This window comes from Candida margitis (assembly GCF_024628925.1).
Source record: "Candida margitis strain CBS 14175 chromosome Unknown scaffold21, whole genome shotgun sequence".
Classification (NCBI taxonomy): domain Eukaryota; kingdom Fungi; phylum Ascomycota; class Pichiomycetes; order Serinales; family Debaryomycetaceae; genus Lodderomyces; species Lodderomyces margitis.
Genome location: NW_026261892.1, coordinates 1 through 21,445, shown reverse-complemented (window position 1 = coordinate 21,445; position 21,445 = coordinate 1). Strand labels below are relative to the sequence as shown.

The 21,445-nt window shown below is 37.2% G+C and overlaps 9 protein-coding genes across 9 annotated transcripts; 3 read left to right on the top strand and 6 right to left on the bottom strand. All coding sequences in view use genetic code 12, as the record gives it.

The window, feature by feature from the left end:
• Window positions 1–1,286: 1,286 nt before the first annotated feature.
• On the top strand, window positions 1,287–2,786 carry RCA1 (Rca1p; the record flags this gene model as incomplete). Its single annotated transcript, XM_051816807.1, has 1 exon — window positions 1,287–2,786. One exon carries the CDS (start codon window positions 1,287–1,289, stop codon window positions 2,784–2,786), a length of 1,500 nt encoding a protein of 499 aa, XP_051669829.1.
• Window positions 2,787–2,994: 208 nt separating this feature from the next.
• Window positions 2,995–4,198, bottom strand: MVD (diphosphomevalonate decarboxylase; the record flags this gene model as incomplete). The annotated part of the gene is made up of 2 exons (XM_051816806.1): window positions 2,995–4,098; window positions 4,157–4,198. The coding sequence occupies 2 exons, from the start codon at window positions 4,196–4,198 to the stop codon at window positions 2,995–2,997; spliced, it is 1,146 nt and encodes a 381-aa protein (XP_051669828.1).
• Window positions 4,199–4,544: 346 nt separating this feature from the next.
• On the bottom strand, window positions 4,545–6,308 carry TUP1 (chromatin-silencing transcriptional regulator; the record flags this gene model as incomplete). The annotated part of the gene is made up of 1 exon (XM_051816805.1): window positions 4,545–6,308. One exon carries the CDS (start codon window positions 6,306–6,308, stop codon window positions 4,545–4,547), a length of 1,764 nt encoding a protein of 587 aa, XP_051669827.1.
• A 1,266-nt stretch (window positions 6,309–7,574) lies between these two features.
• CANMA_004519 (flavoprotein) lies at window positions 7,575–9,641 on the bottom strand (the record flags this gene model as incomplete). The annotated part of the gene is made up of 1 exon (XM_051816804.1): window positions 7,575–9,641. One exon carries the CDS (start codon window positions 9,639–9,641, stop codon window positions 7,575–7,577), a length of 2,067 nt encoding a protein of 688 aa, XP_051669826.1.
• A 1,715-nt stretch (window positions 9,642–11,356) lies between these two features.
• On the bottom strand, window positions 11,357–12,384 carry CANMA_004518 (uncharacterized protein; the record flags this gene model as incomplete). The annotated part of the gene is made up of 3 exons (XM_051816803.1): window positions 11,357–11,604; window positions 11,786–12,192; window positions 12,377–12,384. 3 exons carry the CDS (start codon window positions 12,382–12,384, stop codon window positions 11,357–11,359), a joined length of 663 nt encoding a protein of 220 aa, XP_051669825.1.
• Window positions 12,385–13,455: 1,071 nt separating this feature from the next.
• Window positions 13,456–15,120, top strand: CANMA_004517 (hexadecenal dehydrogenase; the record flags this gene model as incomplete). The annotated part of the gene is made up of 1 exon (XM_051816802.1): window positions 13,456–15,120. One exon carries the CDS (start codon window positions 13,456–13,458, stop codon window positions 15,118–15,120), a length of 1,665 nt encoding a protein of 554 aa, XP_051669824.1.
• A 251-nt stretch (window positions 15,121–15,371) lies between these two features.
• SVF1 (Svf1p) lies at window positions 15,372–16,529 on the bottom strand (the record flags this gene model as incomplete). Its single annotated transcript, XM_051816801.1, has 1 exon — window positions 15,372–16,529. The coding sequence occupies one exon, from the start codon at window positions 16,527–16,529 to the stop codon at window positions 15,372–15,374; it is 1,158 nt and encodes a 385-aa protein (XP_051669823.1).
• Window positions 16,530–17,305: 776 nt separating this feature from the next.
• CANMA_004515 (uncharacterized protein) lies at window positions 17,306–19,323 on the bottom strand (the record flags this gene model as incomplete). Its single annotated transcript, XM_051816800.1, has 2 exons — window positions 17,306–18,988; window positions 19,072–19,323. The coding sequence occupies 2 exons, from the start codon at window positions 19,321–19,323 to the stop codon at window positions 17,306–17,308; spliced, it is 1,935 nt and encodes a 644-aa protein (XP_051669822.1).
• Window positions 19,324–21,337: 2,014 nt separating this feature from the next.
• CANMA_004514 (RPS4) lies at window positions 21,338–21,445 on the top strand (the record flags this gene model as incomplete). Its single annotated transcript, XM_051816799.1, has 1 exon — window positions 21,338–21,445. A coding segment is annotated over one exon (108 nt), but the record flags the coding sequence as incomplete, so codon positions are not given.

Genomic DNA, 21,445 nt, shown 5'->3' with positions numbered 1-21,445 from the left:
TTATCTACAACCTATAAAGATACGAAAAGTTTCTTTTAATATGTGAGACATTGCCATAAAGTCTCATGCAGAAGATGCTAAGAATTAGATTACGGAAGTTGGTGATCGGGTTATGAAGGTATACTATTTGGACCAGTGATCATTAAAATTGGTATGTTGTATAGCAAGTGGTCATCAAAGATAGTATGGCCCACTGTTAGTATGTACTATTGACCTCTAATAGGCTAAAAAGTTGACGTTTAGTAAAAATAAAAATGACGAGTGGGGTTGACTCGATGTTACAGTAAAACAGAATTATTTATCATTTTTAGTGTATTACTTTAGGTAGTAAGTGCTTTGATAATAATCATTTTGACAAAGGCAGACATCTCAAAGACATACATAGTTCTATGCTAAGTACATTGCATCTATGATCGATGTACATACATTTGCCTAAAGCCTTTCATTTCATTAAAAGATGCAATTCAATTATCGTCAGATTTTTTAATGCACAAAGGAAAAAAATGGTTAACGGATTTCGCATTTCGGTTAACACACGCAATTAATTTCTAATTTTAATTTTTATATTAGGACACCACACACACACACACACGTACACACACGTTCTTCCGTCTAACATTTGCAAGGGAGTGGATGATAGCATTAGCTTGGTTGTATTCTTCTGGAAAAGCATATTTTCTACACGTTATATAATGGAATTTCCAAATTATATTATAATGCATCTAAAATCCCTATAGCAAAAACTGTTTAAGCTGTTGTTTTAATATAACCACGCCACACACAGACACAAAAGAAATAGGAGAACGGAACCGACATACATACAGACAGACAGACAAAAAAGAAAAGAAAAGAAAAGAAATGAAAAAAGGAAAAAGGAAAAAGGAATAAAAGGGAAGAGAAAAGAGAGAGAGAGAGGGAGAGGGAAACAGAGCAAAAGACAACAAGAAGGAAATTGGTAAAAGGAACAACAAGAGCTAGACCTTTTTTCAACAAACAAAACTCAACAAAACAGTATATATCATTTGTCATTACTACATATCTTCGAGGAACTTACATCACTACGTCTGTTTCATAAGTAAAAGAGTGTTACATATCACCCTACTACTATCAAATTTTTTTTTTTTTTTACAACAACACAAAAAGTTGTTATTACTAGTTTTCAATTTACCATCTGTATTCAGTAACAACTACTTGATATCAAAACACACATCAATACAGAGGAAAGCAGCTTAGAGGTATCAATACATCCTACCACACTACATTGTCAACTCTCTTTATACACCATCATGCTGACAAATTATACTATGGCCTTTGACCCACATGCTCAGGGAATGGCACCTGAAGGTGTAGTACCCCCATCCCAACAGCCTAATCTTCATCAAAATATACCCCTTGCTCAGCAGCAACAACAACAACAACAACAACAACAACAACAGCAGCAGCAGCAGCAGCAAGTACAGGTTCCATTTCCCGAGTTATCAACAACTGACGTAGCTTCTGACATGTCTACCTTCAACTTGAGCCATAACCAAACTTCGCAGCAGATACAGCACCAACAATTCCAACAAGCACAAGCCCAAGCTATTAACGCTAGGTATCAGCAGCAACAAGCGCAACAGAAACAACAATCTCTACATCACCACCACCATAGTAATTCCCACGATATATCCTCTCAGGATATGCAAGATGTGGTGAATATCAAACAAGAACCACAATCAACTGACAAATCAATATCACAGCAAAGGCCACCGCTACAATCACAACAAAAGAGTCATAATCATTCCTATTTAAACTTACCACCACATAATCCATTTGATTTCAATTCGTACCCCATCACTAACCCACCAATTTTTGATTCTACACTTATGTTGCCGTATTCCATCGATGGTGTACCCAGAAGAAGAAGAATTTCTATATCTAATGGTCAAATTGGTCAAATTATGAATCATGAAGCATTTTTTGATACTGATGAGTTTAGTTCTTTAGATGATGATTTTACTCAACGATTTAATGACTATGAATTAAACAAGCCAGGTGATCCAACGTCACAACAGCAGGAAATACCTCTATCTCAGCAGCAACAGCAGCAGCAGCAGCATCATCCTTCGCAAACTGGGTTTGTTGGTGATGCTCAACATGGTTTCACTAGTATAACACCTGCTAGTGATAATGACTCGTCTGCTAGTACTATCCCTACTGCCTCCGTCAGTAATATGACATCAGCCACTTCGACTCAACTTACTGGTCCAGAAGTTGGTATGCATCATGTACCTGTGGCACAACAACCTCAACCTCAACATGCAATGCATCAACTTCAACACCAACCACCACCACCACTACAGCAGTTACCACCGCCAGCGCAATCAGCACGACTGATTCAACATCCACCACCACCACCACCACATCCACAACAACAACTCACTCCATCTCGCCCCATATCACCACCAGTAGCCGGTATCCCCCCACCCAATCATCTGTTAATCTACAATAATGAAGTCATCTACAACCCAAACAATGGACCCATAATGGGCACAGCCGCCTGGAAAAAGGAACGATTATTGGAACGTAATCGAATTGCTGCATCCAAGTGTAGACAACGCAAAAAACACGCCCAAATGGCATTGCAAGATAATGTGAATAAGATGGAAAAGGATTTGAAATTGAAACTGGACCAAGTGAATCATTTGCAACTGGTTTTGAGTAATTATAAACTGAATATAAAGAAGTTTTTGGATAGTGATGATAAAGATGAGAAGTTGTTGAAAGATTTGTTGGATTTTGTGTAAATGGGGGGAGCTAGATAGAGAGAAAAAGAGGGATTCAAGCTTTGCTTATGTTTTAGTATCGTTGGTTATTTATATTCATTCCCTTTTCTATTTCGCTAATTTTATAGATTGAAATCAGGTACCGATGTGGTCCTTCTATAGTTTTATCAAACAAATAATTTACATATTTTGTTATCTCACCAGTTATCTATGCCCATACACACTACCATTACTCGGCATTCTTAGGTAATCCTGCTTCATTAATTAATGATTCAGAAGTTACTTGAGGACCAACACCAATGGAAGTTAAAATCACTCTCGAAACACCACTCCACTTGTCTACTTCGCCGGATGATCCATACTCCTCCTTTGCTCCCTTCCATCCATCAACGTGTCCATAGTGTTTATACAATGCCAGCAACACTTGGGACTCATTAGCTTCATCATAATAAATAACGGCATTAGGACCAGCATCAAACGTGTACGCAGCAATTGTCTTTTGTGCATCATGATTCAATTTCTCCACCAATTTAATAATACGCTTACTCGTGTCATTTAAATAAAAAATCGGAGGCCACGAGTCTAAACAAACAGCATGGAATTGATTTGAATCCTGCATGGTCAAATTGGCAAACTGAGGGAAATCTTTTTCCAAGATTGCTTGTTTCATTTGGTCAAATCGACGAGGAACAACATTTTCCACTCTATATTTAAACAACTCTGACGTGCGCACAGTCAATTGCATACCTGATGTACTTGGTGTATCCTTTTTATCATCAGACACCACCAATATTGCCGCTTTTAAACTAGGCCAATGCGATAATGGCGCAACTTCAACCGCTTGTGAATCTTCACCATTGGCCAAAGTGCCCATTTCCCAAGCAACAAAACCCCCAAACAATGACCTACATGCAGATCCCGACCCCTTACGAGCAATTTTACTCAAGTCGGACCATGAAGTGGGCAAATTGTACAATTGAGCAATGGCACTAATCAACGCGGCAAATCCAGCAGCTGAAGAAGCTAATCCAGCAGCAGTGGGGAAATTATTCTCGGAAACAATGTGTAATTTGTATTGGGACAATTTCGGTAATGTATCATCTTTGGATTCCATTTGTTGACGCAATTGACGTAAATCATAAAGACACGCTTGCGTGCGTGGTGTATCTAAAGATTCAATTTTACCATTGAGCCATAATTGATCAGTAGCGAAATCAGGAGACGTTGAAGCCGTAGTTAAAGTACGTAAATCATTTTGTGATAAAGTTACCGAAATGGATGAGTTGGTGGGTAAGTTCAAGTCTTTGTCACGCTTGCCCCAATATTTAAGAGTCTGAAAAAGTGAGTTAGTAAAAACTGGAGTCGCTTAGACTATTGGATTTATTACATACGGCAATGTTGACTGGTGCAGTCACTGAAGCTTGGTATATCATGGGAGTTTGTTTGAATCGGTTGCGTGATACGCTTGTGCTTTTCCTTGAATTGTTTTGGCTGCCATTTTTGTCAACACGGCGATGAATTTTTTTCTTTTTTTCAATTCAAGGACGCGAAAAAGATCGCCAATTGAATTTTTATACGACTCCTATACGAATACTGTGGATATAGAACACAGATTTTTAATATATATATATATATATATATATATATATAATGAAATTATATTACTACTAATACAAAACTAATACTTCATCTTTAAACAATCCAAAATCGTTCTTCACATCATGTTAACCCCCATATATCCTCTTCTCTCTTCATCTTCTAATCTTCTCATCTTCCCCCTTACGCTTTTCTTGTCCATTTCCAAATTCTTGCTTTACAATCACCCGATCCAGTAGCAAAAATACCTTCAGTACCCAGCAAGTTGGAAGAAACTGCCACTGAAATGACCGAGTTTCTATGTCCTTGCAACATCAACAATGGATTAGCTGAAGCTTGGTCCCAAAATATAACTCCACGGTCTTTGGATCCTGAAAGTATATATTCATTATTTGGAGTACAACAAACCGACAAGACGAAATCTTTATGACCAATGTATGTTGCCTCACAACTGGAGTTTTTATCCAGTTTGCCATCCAAATTCCACAATTTCACAGTTCTATCCAAAGATCCCGAAGCAATTTGATTACCAGTGTTTGAAAATGCTACAGAGTAAACTGAATCCTCGTGGCCATTTCCATTTTCATTACCCGAATCCAATCTTTCGACAAGGAACCCAGTGGTTGAATCCCAAACTCTAACGGTACGGTCCAAAGATCCAGCAGCAATTAATTTCCCATCAGGCGATACTGCAACTGTAGTAACACCATCCTCAATGCTCAAAGTTAATGAACATTGGGAAGATCTCAAACTCCAAATTCTAACTGATCTATCACCAGAACCAGAAACCAATCTATCTCCATCAGGGAAGAAATCCAATGAATAAATATCTTGCTCATGGCCCCTCAATACCTTGATGATTCTCTTTGTGGTTAAATCCCAGATTCTAATCAAACGATCTTCAGCACCAGTGGCTAATAATTTACCATCAGGTGAGAAACAGACTGACCTAATATACAAGTCTCCATTGGTTGTAGGAGTATCTTCTTCTTTAGTTTCGGAATTGGATGAATCATCAATCAATTTAGCCACCAATTCACCAGTTTCGACATTGAACACTTGTGTTGTTTTATTACATCCAGTAGCAATAAACTTGCCGTCTTTGGAGAAACGGACACAACAAACAACAGATGAATGATCTAATGAGTGAATCAAATCAACATCTAAATCACGAGCAAAAGCTGGGTTATACAAGACATAGTAATCAAGGTTTTGTTTCTTGAAATCAGGATTGGCTTTAGCAACATCCAAATCTTGTAAAAATGGAGGTATTTCTTTAACATGTGCGGCTTTTTGAGCAGGATTAACAATGTATTGTGACTTGTCAATGATGGTCAATGCGTTGCTGGTAGAGACAGGAGCTGTTGCAGCTGCACCACCACCAGCAGCAGTAGCAGCTGCTGGTTGTTGAGGAGAGGCTTGGGTTGGGATTGTCTGTTGCGATTGAGTTGATGGTGGTGGTGGAGCTTGTTGAACTGGCTGTTGTGGAGGAACAGGAGCTTGTTGTTGAGGTGCAGGTGGTTGTTGAATTGATGGTGGCTGCTGTTGTTGTTGAACCTGTTGAGGTTGTTGTTGGACTGGTTGTGGTTGAGGCGGAGGAGGCACCTGTTGCTGCTGCTGTTGTGGTTGTGGAGGAGGTACTTGTTGCTGCTGCTGTTGTTGATAACCATTCTTCATTTGTCTATCTCTATTCTCCAATTCAGTTTTTAACCTCAATATTTCCTCCTCATAAGCTTCTTTGATTTTTCTATGGGCCATCTCCAATTCATAAACAGTTTGTCTAATCTGTTGCAATTCGGTATTTTGTTGAGAATACTTTAAATGATATTCATCTTCAATCTTTTTAAAACTGGTAGCCTCATTCAACGCATAGTCAAACTCAGATTTAATAGCATCCAACAACTCATTAAGACGAGTTTGATGGGTTCTTTGGTTGTATACTGACATGTGGGTTTAGGCACTAGGGAGGAAAGTGGGTCGGTGTTATATGATGATGATGTAGTAGTAGCAGTAGTAATAGTGGTAAAATGAGTGTATGCCAAGTATGTTTATATTGTATTTTGTGGCCAGTAGTAGTGGTGGAAGTAGTGCTAGTGGGTAGTAATAGACTTATGTCCTCTCTGTTGAAATTATGTGGTGACGTTGAAAGGTTTTTTTTTTTTCTACTTTTCGTCGTTGTCAGTTTTCAGTTTTCAGTTTTCAGTTTTTGGGATTTGTCGTTTGTTGTTTGTTCAAAAAAGAACGACCTTTAAAGAAAAAAGTAAAATTTCTTTTCTTTTTTTTTCCTTTGGATTGTTGTTGTTTTGTTGTTTGTCTCTTGTTTTAATTACGCAATTTGTGTTTTAATTTAATTTATTTTAAATCTTTTATTTCTTTAAAAATAAAACCAAAAAACCAAAACAAAAAAATTATCACCAAAATTTCAACAAAGTCAAACCAAAAAAAAAAATTATACCAAAACCTTCCATCAAACAAACGAATATCACTCTGAACAAAGTAAAATACATCAGACCATATTTTACAAACACACATATATCTATTATGTTTCATATAGTTTGAACTACTCTGAATAGCATGATATAAACCTAGAACACCTAGAACCCTATCTACAGCCACAACGTCTCTTGAAATATTACCCTTCCCCCTCTATTCCAGCTTATCTTCTTCCATTACCAAATATGCCTCACACTTGCAGGCACACAAATGGATTTTTTTTTTTTAAAAAAAAGTTTTACACCCCCTTGTACTCACAAAACCAGAATTTTCCAAATTGGTAAATAATTCTTTTTTCTTTTTTACACCCCCTGTTGCGTGTACCTGGGTGTAGAAAAGTAAAAGCTGGATTAACAACAACAATAACAACACGAAAAAAGAACATTAGAAAAGGACACCTTCTTCAGAGAGTTCCGTTCAGTGTCTTTACCTTTGATGATTTGACACTATGATTTTTCACGACATTGCCTACGAGAAATACACCTTTTTTTATTAGAATAAGATTTAGCTTGATTTATCTCTTTTAAAGTGAATCAGCCATAGACGGAATATTAAAATTGACGTCTCTGTGTAAATCTGCGGCAGAGATATAATCTAAACCTTAAACAATCAAACCAATGAACGAAAAATTACAGATTTTCGTGTTCTACAAGCTTTCGATATTGCAATGGTATTAGTACAAGTCATTGTATATCACATATCTTGTGTCTACATTCCATACTATAATCCTACTTTCCCAATACCGGCATTCAATAAAGCATTCTGAGAAGCCAACCTTTCATGCTCTGCCAACTCTCTTCGCGTAATGGTGTTACCTCTGCGCCTCTCGCCTGATTTATTGCTTCCTCCACTAGTCACATTATCACTGGATCGAGATTGTGATGGTGCTGTCGCTACTTTTGTCAATGTAGATGAGGAGGCAGTGGTTGTCGAAGGACCTTGTTGTTCTAGTTGAGCTGGCTTGGATTTTGAATTTGCAATTGTATCTTCCACCTTTTTGACTAGTTTGACACCTCCATCATGCTCTGCTTCTTCTTCTTCTTCTTCCTCCTCCTCCTCCTCCTCATTATCATCATCATCTTTGTCATCTTTGTCATCACATTCCTCATCTTCATCCTCTTGAGGTGGACCCAATTTCTTTGAAACAAAATCAACAACCTCTCTCCATGATCTCATACCACCCATGGCAATATTTCCATCCATATCAACACACTTCTCCACTGGTTTTAAAATGGTCATATTGGGATAAGTCTCTTGCAATAGACTCAACTGTTTCTTTGTTATTGGATGGGAATACATCGAGTTCGTCAATGCTAATGCAGCAACTATGGGTTTGGGAGCAATCAAGTTGTTTGATAAAATAGTTGAGTCTTTTTTCGCATCTTGAGCAGCAGAGGTTGGTGGTGCTGCATTTGTAGCAGCAGCAGCATCAGCACCAGAAGAAGCTGTCGTTGTAGTTGTTGTTGAGGTTGGCGGTGGTGGAGATGTTATCCGTGTTTGCTCCGATATGTGATGTACTTGAGGCATTGGCCACACATGCAACAACTCGGTCAATAGATTATCAGCCAACCCATTAATCAATTTAGCCATGGTATTGGCACTCAATGGAGCCAATAACAACACATCAGTCCACCTTTGTAAATCATATGATAAATTGTACTGTTGAAATACATGACTACCAATCTGTTTTTTCAACGGCAATTGCCCCAGAGCTACGGCATTGGAATAAACTTTTTGAAAGGGAGATGTGAGAAAGTATTTCTCTCCATCATCACTAAACCAAACTTTAACTCCCATTTCATCCAATTTATGCAATTTCTCCAGTAAAATGTATTCAGCTGATTTGGTTAAAAGTACTTGAATTTCTAACTTCTCATGGGTATATAATTCAAATAATTTTTCAATAATAAGGAAAATATTCTTGTGAATAGAAATGCATCCAGTGATGCCAATGAGTAAATGCAACTTGTTATCGTCTGACGACATGATTGCATCCTCATTATGTGGTTTGATATCAGTGGCAGATGTATTAGCCGATTGTCGCGTAGATTCAATGAATTTCTTGTCATCAATTTGTGAGTAGGTTAGCGAATTCATTCGCGATATCCCTAATGGAGGGCGTTGTTCTGTCGTTGGTTGTTGTTGTTGTTGTTCTTGGTGGTGGCGCTGTTGTTGCTCATGTTGTTGTTGTTGGTGCTGGTGCTGGTGCTGGTGCAGATTGCTCAGTAGTGGATTGAAAACAGGTGGCGACATAACTGGCTTTGTTGAAGGTGGGGGAGAAACCAAACTGGACGTCGCACTACCTTGGGATGAAATTAGTGGTGTAAAGTTGGACCCAATAGGCATGTATTCTTCAATTTGTGAGCCTGGTGCTAGTCCATGTTGAGTAGGACTGATATCATCCGTTGATACAAATTGTGGATGCTGTTTCAGATGCGATGTTGCTTCCAAATGTTGTCCTGATGCTGTAGGGGCAGGAGGATGTGGTGGTTGTATTGATTGATCGACTTTGGACGGTGTTTGAGATAAACACGATTTCAAATTTGGATCTTGCTTAACCACCAACGATGGAAGCTTTTTGCTGGTGAATGATGTCAGCGACTGGTGATGATGAGTGGCAGGTTTGACTTTTGTTTCTTTGTTGTTGACTAAATCACTCTCTTGTAGTTGTGAAGGTTTTTTAGGTACTGGTTGGTGCAAGTATTTGGAATTGGGCTCATCTTGATGTTCCGACAAGTGTAGCTTTACAGTTGTGCTAACTTCTTCCTTTTTGCCGTTTGATGCCATTGTTTGCTAGTAATGAGCGGAATTCTGAGGGATTACAAATTGGTTGATTATGCGATAGTGATAGCAGTGCGCCACAGCACAGATGAGTTAGACGCGAATCACGGGTAAGAGCTCCTAATTATCTCTCACTCAAAGGGTATATGGGATGAGTGGTTTTGATTTCTATCGGAAGATTAAAGTGATAACTCGGTTAATAATCGAGGTATTTTTTTATTTAAAGCCATTTGAAATGTTTGATGTTTTTCTTCTTTTCTCTTCTTTTCTTTTTTTTTATTTTTAATTTTTTTTGTTGTTTTTCCTCTTTTACTTTCCTTTTTTAGATTTTGTTTAATAAACAAAAACAATAGTAGTAAGAAATGTTGAGGCTTTATGGTTTGGTATGAGGTGTAGAAGAAGAGAGCTGAATGCGTGGTACTATTTGAATATAGAAGACCAGTCTTGTAGCGTAGCGTTATATCTAACGAGGCTACTTTATATTTATCCTGAAGGATGTGGCTCTACAAAGTCCTATTTGTGCGCGGAATTTGGTGAACGGTTTTTATTGACAGGTCATGTGCACACAGTGCGAGAAGAATGACCAAAAAGAATGTTACGAGTTACACAGTGTGTTTATTTTTTCAATATCGTTACTTTTATAGTGGCAAATTGCACCAAGATGCAGAAACACACAGAAATGATGATGTAGAAACAATTTGACAGTACATATATTTTAGCAGCCAAATTTTAACCTCGATAGATCTAAGCAATATGATTCCATTGAGAGCAAGGTCAAAGCAAAAAAAAAGTAAGCCGACTCAAAAGACCTCAAGCTCCAACAAGTCTCATATCATAAAATGTGTAGTTGTTGGTCCTAGCCCTTTATGACGAAATCCTGGAACTATATTTTCCATCAATGATTCAAGGCTTAACTGTTTTACGGCCGATTCAAACTTTTCTTTGTAACTTGTTGTTCCCTCCTCATCCTCTGTGTGGGTATCACAAATTTCAATTTTTCTCATTAATTTAATGGGTGCGATACTGACACGGCCAAACTCTCTTGAATTCTCCTAGGTGGGGAAGTATAAAGCAAAGCCTAAACTCATTAAAGAGCAGCCAAATCTCTGTAGCCGTATACTTATGCCAAGTTCTCCCCGAATAAAAAAGTAGATGCTCTCACAAAACCTGTTACAGGTCTCAAAGAAACAAGGATGCAGCACAATTTCCCCACTAAACATTGATTTTGAGAAATCCAACACGTGGACCTCGTGCCTAATGAGTCTTATCATATATGGCTTGTATTTTAGATCTTCAATGAGGTAGGCTTTGAGAATTTTCTCGTCCAAACACACATCCTGAACAAGATTGTCTTCCTTATGAATGTCGTCAATAGACAAACCTTGTTTTGTTTCACTCAAAGCGTAAATCTTCTTGATGCTATCACAAACTTGTTTAAAGTTTAAGTTGCCAAGTAGTTGATAACGTAATTTATCTAATTTAAAGAGCGACATACCTTGCTTGTATAGTGTGATAGTTGTGTGGTAAATGTGTGATCAAAAAAAAAAGTATGGGGAAATTTGCGGTAAGAGCTTTCGCACACTTTTGCAACATATACCAAAAATCAAAATAATTCTAAATGTAATGTAAAATTGGCAGGAGACATATTCCTTCAAAGCCACTATCCATTGCCGAAGTATGTTCTCTTCATATTGCATACACATTTCAACCTGAACTTCGAGCTATGCCAGTTGTTGTTCTAGAGTGCCTGGATAATAATTTAGGAGCAAACCGCTAACCAATTCATTCAAAACTTTCCGTTGCGGGATCCCTTCATCATCATCGCGAACGTGGTACTCTTGTGACCACAAATATTCGATTGATTCCGGCAATGAAGCAATCAACATTCTTTTTCGATTTTGCTTTATAACCGTATTGCCCACTAACCCTATCTCAAAATTGCTATGCTTGACACCATATTTACCATGATCTATAGAGGCCATGGTAAATTTAGACAACTTATTCTATTTCAAACAAAGAACTTTGAGATTGGTGATTGTATTTTGGGGGTAGGTGGAAAATCATATTGATGTGCTTGATTCTGTTTCTTGAAAGGTCCAACTCTCGAATAGAATTGGAGCAAAACTCAAAGATTGCAGACTATCTTTGACCATCTTTGACGTGTAGTATCTTTAAATTTTTCAAATATGCTAAAACTGGTGGAATATTAGTAAAGTCGCGTGTGATGAATTCAGCTTCTTCAAGTGAATATGGGAGGTCAATATTAACATTGGATAAACCACAATTGAATAGATGCAAAATTTTCAAAGAGTTAGGACCAAATCGTATTCCTTGTGGAGAACTGAAATGGCAACAACATAGATTCAATTTTACCAAAATAATATCCACCTTGTAATTATCCACTTCATAGTCATCTAAAGCTAAGTAGCATACATTCGTGGAAAGTTTAAATCGAGAATATGCAGGTTTGCAATGTATACCGCTGATTTCTAGTGTCCTGATTTGAAGTGTCTCATCAAATCTATTTTTGGAAAGGTCCACCTCTTTGATCGCATTTCTAATTTTTGAATTTCACAATTCATATGGGATTCAACTTCAATCATCTCATCGACACAAAAAGTGTCAATCACCAAAAATGTTTCTACTGATTTTGGATTAGAAGTGTCGGCCAAGGCACCTAGAGGCAAACAAAACGTGAGATCATCCTCTAGTAAGCGTGATTATGAACGTACTGCAAAGACATTGTCATATCGAATGCAATTCAGTTTTGATATCACATCGCAAATAGCTTGTTTCAAATTGGGAAAGTTGTTGAAACTTGAGTAAAGTTTAGGAAGTTGTAAAAAAGATAAAACATAGTTTGTTTATTTAAAAGATGGTAGCGTAAAATATGATAAAATTGCAACCCAGAGAGACCAACAGCAATACTAGTTGTTTGAACAGGAGGAGGGTATGATTTGGAACTGCATATTTTTTTTTTGGTTGATTTGTACTTGAAGGGGGTCGGTTCTTGTAAATTTTGGCATTACCTTTTTAGGGGACTCGAGATGAAATGGAGATAAGATACACCACTAGCATTGTGGATGTATATTCCCTACATAAAGAGCTATGCACTTGTTTGTAACATTCACTTATTGTCTCGTCTGTCACTATGTTGTAGAGGCTTTATTTTCTTGATGGAAAGTATATAGAAAAGGTTTTTTTTTTTTTTTTTTTTTCATTTGCTCCGGAGATAAGCAATTTAAAGTTTAGAAGAAAAGATCTACATGGAGCAAAAGAATTTTGTTAATCCTTTTGAGAAAGGTGGTAAAGACGTTTAGGTGTGTGAATTCGTGATCAAGCAAATGTAAATGGATAAGAGGATGGCAACATTAGCACTGGCTCGTTTTTGAGCACTGAACGTTTGCAAAACGGTTTAGTTTTTTATAAATTTATTTTTGACAACGGATAAAGATTTTGAGTGGGTAATATCCGCACTCTAAGACATAAGTAATACATTTTTTTAGTAAAAAAGTACACGCCCCTCCGCTTTTAGCCCCGCGTTATGTCACACAATAACAGAAAACAAATTTGTTTTAACTCCTCCTTCTTCCTTGTGATAAAATTTTCCCAGTCTTTTATAAAAGAAACAATAGGAGAATGTACCAATAACCCCAACAACACACACACACAAACACACACATATACATACATACATATATATATATATATAGATACACGTATCCAATAGGGTTTTCTTGCCACTCGATCCTCACCCCCTTATTTTCTTTTCTTACACATACACATATTCTTTTCTTTTTAAGTTCTCCAATTATCAATCATGGCTCCAACATCTACTGCTTCTGAAGCTTCTACAAGTAAGATTGAAGAATCATACGCTGAAATTGACAAAATCAACTCCAATTCATGGTATACCCCGGTTGATGAAATTGCCCCCAAAGTCAAATACGTTACTGATGCGTTTTTCCAAAGCCAAAAAAGTCATGATATTCAATTTAGATTAAATCAGTTGAGAAATCTTTATTTTGCTGTCAAGGATAATCAAGATGCTTTGATAAAGGCATTGGAAAAGGATTTTTACAGGGCTCCATTTGAATCCAAAGTGTTGGAAATTGAAACTGGATTAAATGAATTGGTTCACACCATGGCCAGTTTACATAAATGGATGCAGCCAGAAAAAGTTACTGATTTGCCTCTTACCATGCAATTGAATCCAGTTTACATTGAAAGAATCCCTCTTGGTGTTGTTCTTGTTATTACTCCATTCAACTACCCCTTTGTGTTGACCTTGGCTGCTGTTGTTGGTGCTATTGCTGGTGGTAACCATGTTGTTTTGAAGCAGTCTGAATTGACACCAAACTTTTCCAACTTGTTTTCTGAAGTGTTTGCTAAAGCTTTAGATAAAGACACTTTTGTTGCCGTTAATGGTGGTATTCCAGAAACTACTGAAGTCTTGAATCAAAAATTCGACAAGATTATCTATACTGGTAATGGTACCGTTGGTAGAATTATTGCCAAGAAGGCTGCTGAGAATTTGACTCCATGTATTTTGGAATTGGGTGGTAAGTCTCCAGCTATTATCTTGGATGATGTGACTGATGCTGATATCGCTACCGTAGCTAGAAGAATTGCCTGGGGTAGATTCACTAACGGTGGACAAACTTGTGTTGCCGTTGATTATGCTTTGGTTCCCAAGAAGTTGCATGCCAAATTCATTGCTGCAATGAAGAAGATTTTAGAAGAAGAGTTTTACCCACAAATGGATAAGAATAATAAAGATTGGACTCATGTTATTCACGATCGTGCTTATGGAAATCTTACCAAGATGATTGCCAATACTAAAGGTGATATAGTTGTTGGTGGATTATCTCAAGCTGATCCAGAGACAAGATTTATCCCACCAACCGTTATTGACAATGCCACATGGTCCGATTCTTCCATGCAGCAAGAAATCTTTGGTCCTATTTTACCAGTTATCGTTTATGACAACTTAACCACCAGTATCAAGGAAATCATTAGACAACACGACACTCCGTTAGCTCAATATGTGTTTACCAGTGGTTCCACTTCTCCCAAAAAGAATCTTCCATTAAAGCAAATCATAACCAACATCAGATCAGGTGGATTGATTGTTAATGATGTAATTTTACACGTTGGTTTGACCAATGCACCATTTGGTGGTATTGGAGAATCCGGTTATGGAGCTTATCATGGTAAATTCTCATACAGATATTTCACCCACGAAAGAACCACCATTGAATCGAAATTATCTACTGAAAAATTGATGATGACTAGATACCCACCTTTCAGTGCCGGTAAGGATAAATTAATTACCGCTTCACAACAAAGTTACAATGGTAAGGTTTGGTTCTCAAGAAAAGGAAATGTGGCTGTTGGTGGTCCAGGTCTCTTCTTTAGTGCCTGGAATACGGTTGCTGGTGTTTTCAGCTTGATTGGAAAATTCACCACTACCAAAACAAACTAGGAGAAAGGATATAGGATTTTACAGTTGTTATTTTAGTTTCTACATAGTAATTACAGGTATTTTAGATTGTCTAATTGAATTGTAGTAAGCTCTCTACATTAAACTTTAGTATTAAAAATTAAAATTAACAATCAATCTCAAGCCACGACAAATACTAAATGGCTAAAGAACAACGGTACAAAAAAAAAACGCAAAAAAAAAAACAGTCAATAATTCCTCAAGTCTAGCTAAACACAAGGCAAGGCTTTAGCTTATTCCGATATAAAAGTAACTTCAGTAAACCCAATTCCCTTTTCTTTCCCTTCATCCCTATCCTTATTCTTGTCCAAAATTTCAATCTCAAACTCATTACTATATTGGTAAATATAAGGCTTTGCTCCAGCGACTCCACTAACGATATTCTTAACAAATTGAGGAATTTCCGCCATGACATCAACACGTTCAATAAGGCTCTTCAAAGGACCTGTCACCTTGGCAACAGAATTACCACTCAATGGGTCGATATAGTCAAATTCAATGGATTTAGGTACTGGCCACCCCACGGAATCAATCTCCGAATCCAAATGGACAACTTGGTTATCTATGGTGGCAAAGAGTACTTTCTCATTATCGGTAACCAACCCGATATTGACCTTAGTGTTGGCATATGATTTAGGAGTAGTGAATTCCATTTGAATTGCGGCATAGTTGCCACTCTGGAAATTCATAAAGTTCCATGATTTTGCAGCATGATGAGGCTTCATTCCTTGTAAAGCCATAACAAACATGGTGTATCCATTGGTAATCTTGACTTCACCCAATTTCTTGGTCAATACACGGCCATTGACGCTACATCTAGGCCAGAATAAATGTCTCATTGACCCCCATGGTTGATTTATGTCATCACCATAAAACGTCATTCCGTCATCGCCAAAAATGACACCATCAGTCAACCTTTCAATTTCAAATTCCACAATTGATTCATTACATACAAAACTGCGCAATTTATAAGTCTTGTCATTTATCATTTCAAACTTTAAATTGTCGGCTTCGAAATTGAATCCATCAACAATTTTAAAATTCTCCAACTTGGTACTGGTCCAAATATTCTTACTAGGGTCATCAATGTTGTACAATCGGAAAGTAAATTGAGCAGTAGTATGAACTCCCATGACATTGGAATGAATAATTTGCACAAATCCAACATTCTTGGTTGCTAAATCAGTGAAATAAAAAGTTTGCGTCTCAACATTGGTATAATTGGGAGATTGCCAATTGAAATCATCTGGCTTAGTAACACGATGGTAATTTCCCTTGGTTTTCGACTCCTCTGGGATACGTTTGGTGACGGGGTGGATGGCATCTGGGCCATATTCTGGTTCTTGAGTTCCTGCAACGGCAGAAATACCTCCTTGAATCCACTTGAACATTGGTGTAGCGTGTAGTGTAGGATAGTGTAGTATATGCTATGCTTGCTTTATGCAGCTAGATATAATGCTGGTTAAGTAAAGTAAAGTAAAGAAAATGGAATGCAAATAAAAGAAAAAAAAAAAGCGAATTAAAAATTTAAAAATTTAAAATTTTATTAATCAGACAGACACACCCACAGACACATTGCAATTATTCTCCTTCTTCTTCACAAATAATCTTCTATAAATAGTTTAATTACTACACGAAATAGTTACCCCATTACATAATACACTATTATAAGTATACCTTGGTGTACATGTTCAGCAATAGTCTTATTTTGCTATTCAATTCATTCTCTTTTCATACATGACTTAGTTGAAAAAGGTCGTGCATAGGGGCCATTAATTGCCCCTATACAGAATAGAACAGCAATTAGGCTCAAAAGAGAAAGACCTCGGAATACCGTTGTGGTGGCCCGAAGTCCTGTTATCCATATTCACTAAGAAGTACGAGACTTACTTGATAGACAGATGGATAGATGCTTTAGTCATCCCACCTTTTTCGCTATGTCGTACTCTTATCTAAAAAGGCTGGAGCAAATAGAATGTCATTGCCGCATTACGGATCATCACTTTAACGTTACTGCATTATCTAATACTCAATGTCGCATAATGCTACAAAAATTTACGCAATACGACATGACACGACACAGCACACATATACACCAAACCACATCAAGGATCGTCGATCCCAATTATGGACATTAAAATCTCTTCTCTATCTAAATCTAGTTAAGCTAAGAGTAATTTCTAGCATCAAAATCCCACAACTGCTTTTTCCAACCAGCTAACAAATGGTGCAACTCAAACAATTTTTTCAAATCCGTCTTGTAATTTGTCAGATGATGGTCATGCTTCAACTTGTCGTATAATTCTATGTAATCCTGGTACTTGGCTTTGAACTTTGTGGCTAATTTGGAATAATATTCAAAGTCCCCACCAACACCATTAGTCTCATTAGTTGTGCCTTCACTCAAATCTTCCTTGACTGGGGATGGCACATTCGAATTCAATTTGGATGACGATGGAGTGGATTTAGGTTTTGTTTTTGTTTTAGTTGATGCATAGTGGATAAGTGCATTATCCTCTTCCGATGATGGTGGTGATGTATAGATAACATGTCTCCTTTTTGTGTCTTCGTCGGATAAGTTGGACGAAGAAGAAGAAGAAGATGAAGATGAAGACGTAGTTGAGGATACTGACAATTTTCGTTTTTGGCCAGGAATGAAAGTGGTTCCCACTGATGTTGCAGCTATAGTTTTAGCATCAATTGATTCTTTACCACTCTTTAAAGGAACCTTCTTTGGTGGTGATCTTCCACTTTTGTCATTGTGTGATGATTTCTTTACTGGCAGTGTCTGTCTCGAGTGCAGTTTAGCTGTTGTTATTGAAGCTTCATTATCCTTATTATGCTGGGGGTTTGGTGATGCTATAGCTGGACTTGACCGCGAAGATTGATTAGGTGAATGAGTAGTCGATGTAATATTATCACCAGTAACAGTACCTGATTTTTTCTTATTCTTACTAATTAAAAAGCCACCACCTAGCGACAGCTTTGTCATCTTCAGCTTCAATTCTTCTGTCTTGTTCACATTATTCTTTTCTGAACTGCCACTTATTTTATTCCTTATAGGATGCGTTTTGGAGTAACCCAACCGATTTAGCGCATTGTTGATATTCTTGATAATTGCCAATTTATCCTCTTCTTCTAAATCCCAAGTCAATGGAATCAATTCTTTATAGCTCTTATCCTTGAGAATATATCGCTTCGCTTTTGAAACATCTTGCTCTTGGATGTTATCAATATATGGAAACCTATCCTCCTTAGTAAATGCGTCATTTTTATTATAAACCTGACAATAATCATCAAGTAAATTATCAAAATCTGTGTAGTCTAATATCTTTACGATTGTTGAATAAGTAATTGGTCCCAATGCTAATAAATTTAAAAATTTCTTCTTTACAACTTCTTGTGGGTCGTAATTTATGGACACCTTGAAAGGATTGTAAATGTTGAGATAAATTAATTGGCTCTTTGTTAATGGCGGAGTGGGAGTAATTGATTGCTGTCTAGGAGGTGGAGCATTAGATGAGTTGAAAGTAGATGCAGAATGGGAGGATAAGACCGGAGTTGAATGCTGTGACGATAGTGGAGTTATTATTGGACTTGAATATGCTGAGTTAATACGAGGGGATGTGGCAACACTGGCCGATGCCGTTGTTGATGTCGTATTTTTCAACTGTTGGATTCGTTTCGAGTCGGTAATGACAGTCAATTTCATGGCTACACGTCCATGATAGGACGAAGTGGATGACTGGAGTAATCTAGCTGGCGATTTATCTAGTGCATATAAGTCAACGTTGTGATTCTCTGGTTGTGACAAACATGGATACTCAAGGTCTTCTGATAGTTTTATAAACTAGATTGGTTAGTATTTTAAAAGTGGCTTGTGGAAAAGAAGCACCATCTGTCGAAGATAAATTTACAACATTCTGGTAGTACCTGCCCCTGTTGATGCAATACCCCCTGTGATAGAGTGATGGTGCTTTGTCTGTTTCCTGTATTTGTACCCAGGGTCCTGATACATACATAATTACCATCTCTTACGATTAGTTTGATTCCATTACTATTTCCCCGCTGCCTTATCTGATGAATTACATCATTATTCAACTTTAATTGTATAGCTCTGCTTTTTGGTGCAGCTGAATCCTTGCCAAATGCAGACAGTAGGGTGGATATTTGGATACCAGACATATGCTATGCTAAAGTGATATATATATATATATATATCTTTTGGAGGTGGTTCTGGTGAAGTGGGTTGCTATACTAGGGTAATATTTGATCAATGGAGTGGTTATTTTAGCAGTTGTGGTGGTGTTGGAGCTTCTAATGATTTTCTCCTCTCTCCTTCTTCCTGGTAAAGAACTAAGGAATTATTTGGGCTGATGGAAAATAAAAATGATCTGAGGCGGTAGTCACAAAACAGAAAGAAAAAGAAAGGGTGAAAGTGTCGTGCACGACTTGGCAACTCAAAAACACTCAAAAGGTAACTTTCATACCGCTTAAACTTAACTTGTGGCTACTCTGTTTGGCTCGAATGTGAATCGCACTCTTATAGTACCATTTGTTGAGAGTAAGCCACTTTAAAAGTGCAACTTTTGAGTGCAACTTTTGAGTGCAACTAAGCTGCGAAAGGTTCATTTTGATTACTGTTACATTATAAAGAGTCGTCTAACGTTAATCACAACAACACACTTTTTGGCTATGGAGTCTTGGAAAGAACCTGTAGGTTTGAAAGCCACGTATCGTTAGTTTTTCACTAACAATTTTAAGTTGCAACTAATTGTTACAACTTTACTCACAACAAATTACTGGGAAGAAGGAAAGAGACTATACTTTTGTCAGACGTTTTAGTTTGTACATCGTCTCTGAATGGAGATGGCATGTAATCAAAGGAAATGATTTAGAAAAGAGGAGTAGAAGAGTAGTCATTGGCTAAAAATGGGTTATTAATAAAGTAAGCTAATTATTCGTTAAAAAAATTAAAAGAAAAAGAATAAAAACAAACAAACAGTAGTACTGCATATACACAGTTGCAATTGTTACACAAACAGACAATTAGTAATGCATATTCCGAAAATGGAAATGTATTACACTTTCCACAACCACCACCACAATCAACGCATCAAATATAAAAGAGAATGGCAGTAAACAACATTGCATACCCTCAACGAAGCTGGAGACAACAATAGTTTATTTATGATTGCGATTCAACTTTTACTACTTAGTTTTTCAAATGAAAAGCTACTTTTGCTCCAATATTCAAATGGCTTATAGTTTCTAAAAGTAGTGTACGTGTGCGAAAATTAGTATGCGGTGTCAGATATGCCATTTTTTAACCAGTACCAATGAATCATCAAACAAACCAGACTTACTTGTTTGAATAATAGACAAGTATGGCCAGTAACTATGTTTCTTTATTGTTTCTGCAGCCAAAGTGTACGCCATTATACGTTACGCAATCCTGTCACACTCTTCTCGAGATGCGTGACGCTACCAAAATATGGAAGCGCTAATTTTCTCTTCCATTTTGCATCAATCAAAGGAGTATTTAAAAGTGAAAAATTTTTCACTTACTTTTTTTCAAACCATTCTTCACACTTTTTTCTTTCACTAACTAACCAAAATATGACAAGAGGCCCGTATGTGCATAGTTTCATTAATATGGAATTATGGAAAACATAAAAAGCTGTGGAGTACACTCAAGTTATACATTTAATCCTCACGGATGGCATGTTGCTTGAGGCTGGGAAACACATTTCAAAAAGCTTTTTATCAAGAAGTAAGCCCATGATAAAAAGAGTTGACCTTTTTATTCTTCTTAAAGGTTGACACTTTGTTTCATGGCAGTGCCAGTTGATCTTTCAAGATCAATTTAGGAATAAGGGAGCCTTGTCGTGATTAAATCATATTATTTTGTGTTGTTGTTCAAATGCTAAATAGACAGCATGTGGTTTGGAAGAGTATTTATTTGGCAGGGCGGTGGTAGAGTCTTTGTCTTGCCACTTCGCTTCCGAGCCAGATTGTTCTTTTTCCAGTCACTGCAATCTATGAAGCATATTTTACAAGACACATTTATATGATTATCTCGATGTAGGGCTGACCTCTATTCCTCCTCTTCATTTCCATAATCCAACACCAGTAACACTGTACTAACAACCTATCCAGAAAGAAACATTTGAAAAGATTAGCAGCTCCATCCCACTGGATGTTGGACAAATTATCCGGTACCTATGCTCCAAAATCATCTCCAGGTCCACACAAATTGAGAGAATCATTACCATTGATTGTCTTTTTGAGAAACAGATTGAAGTAT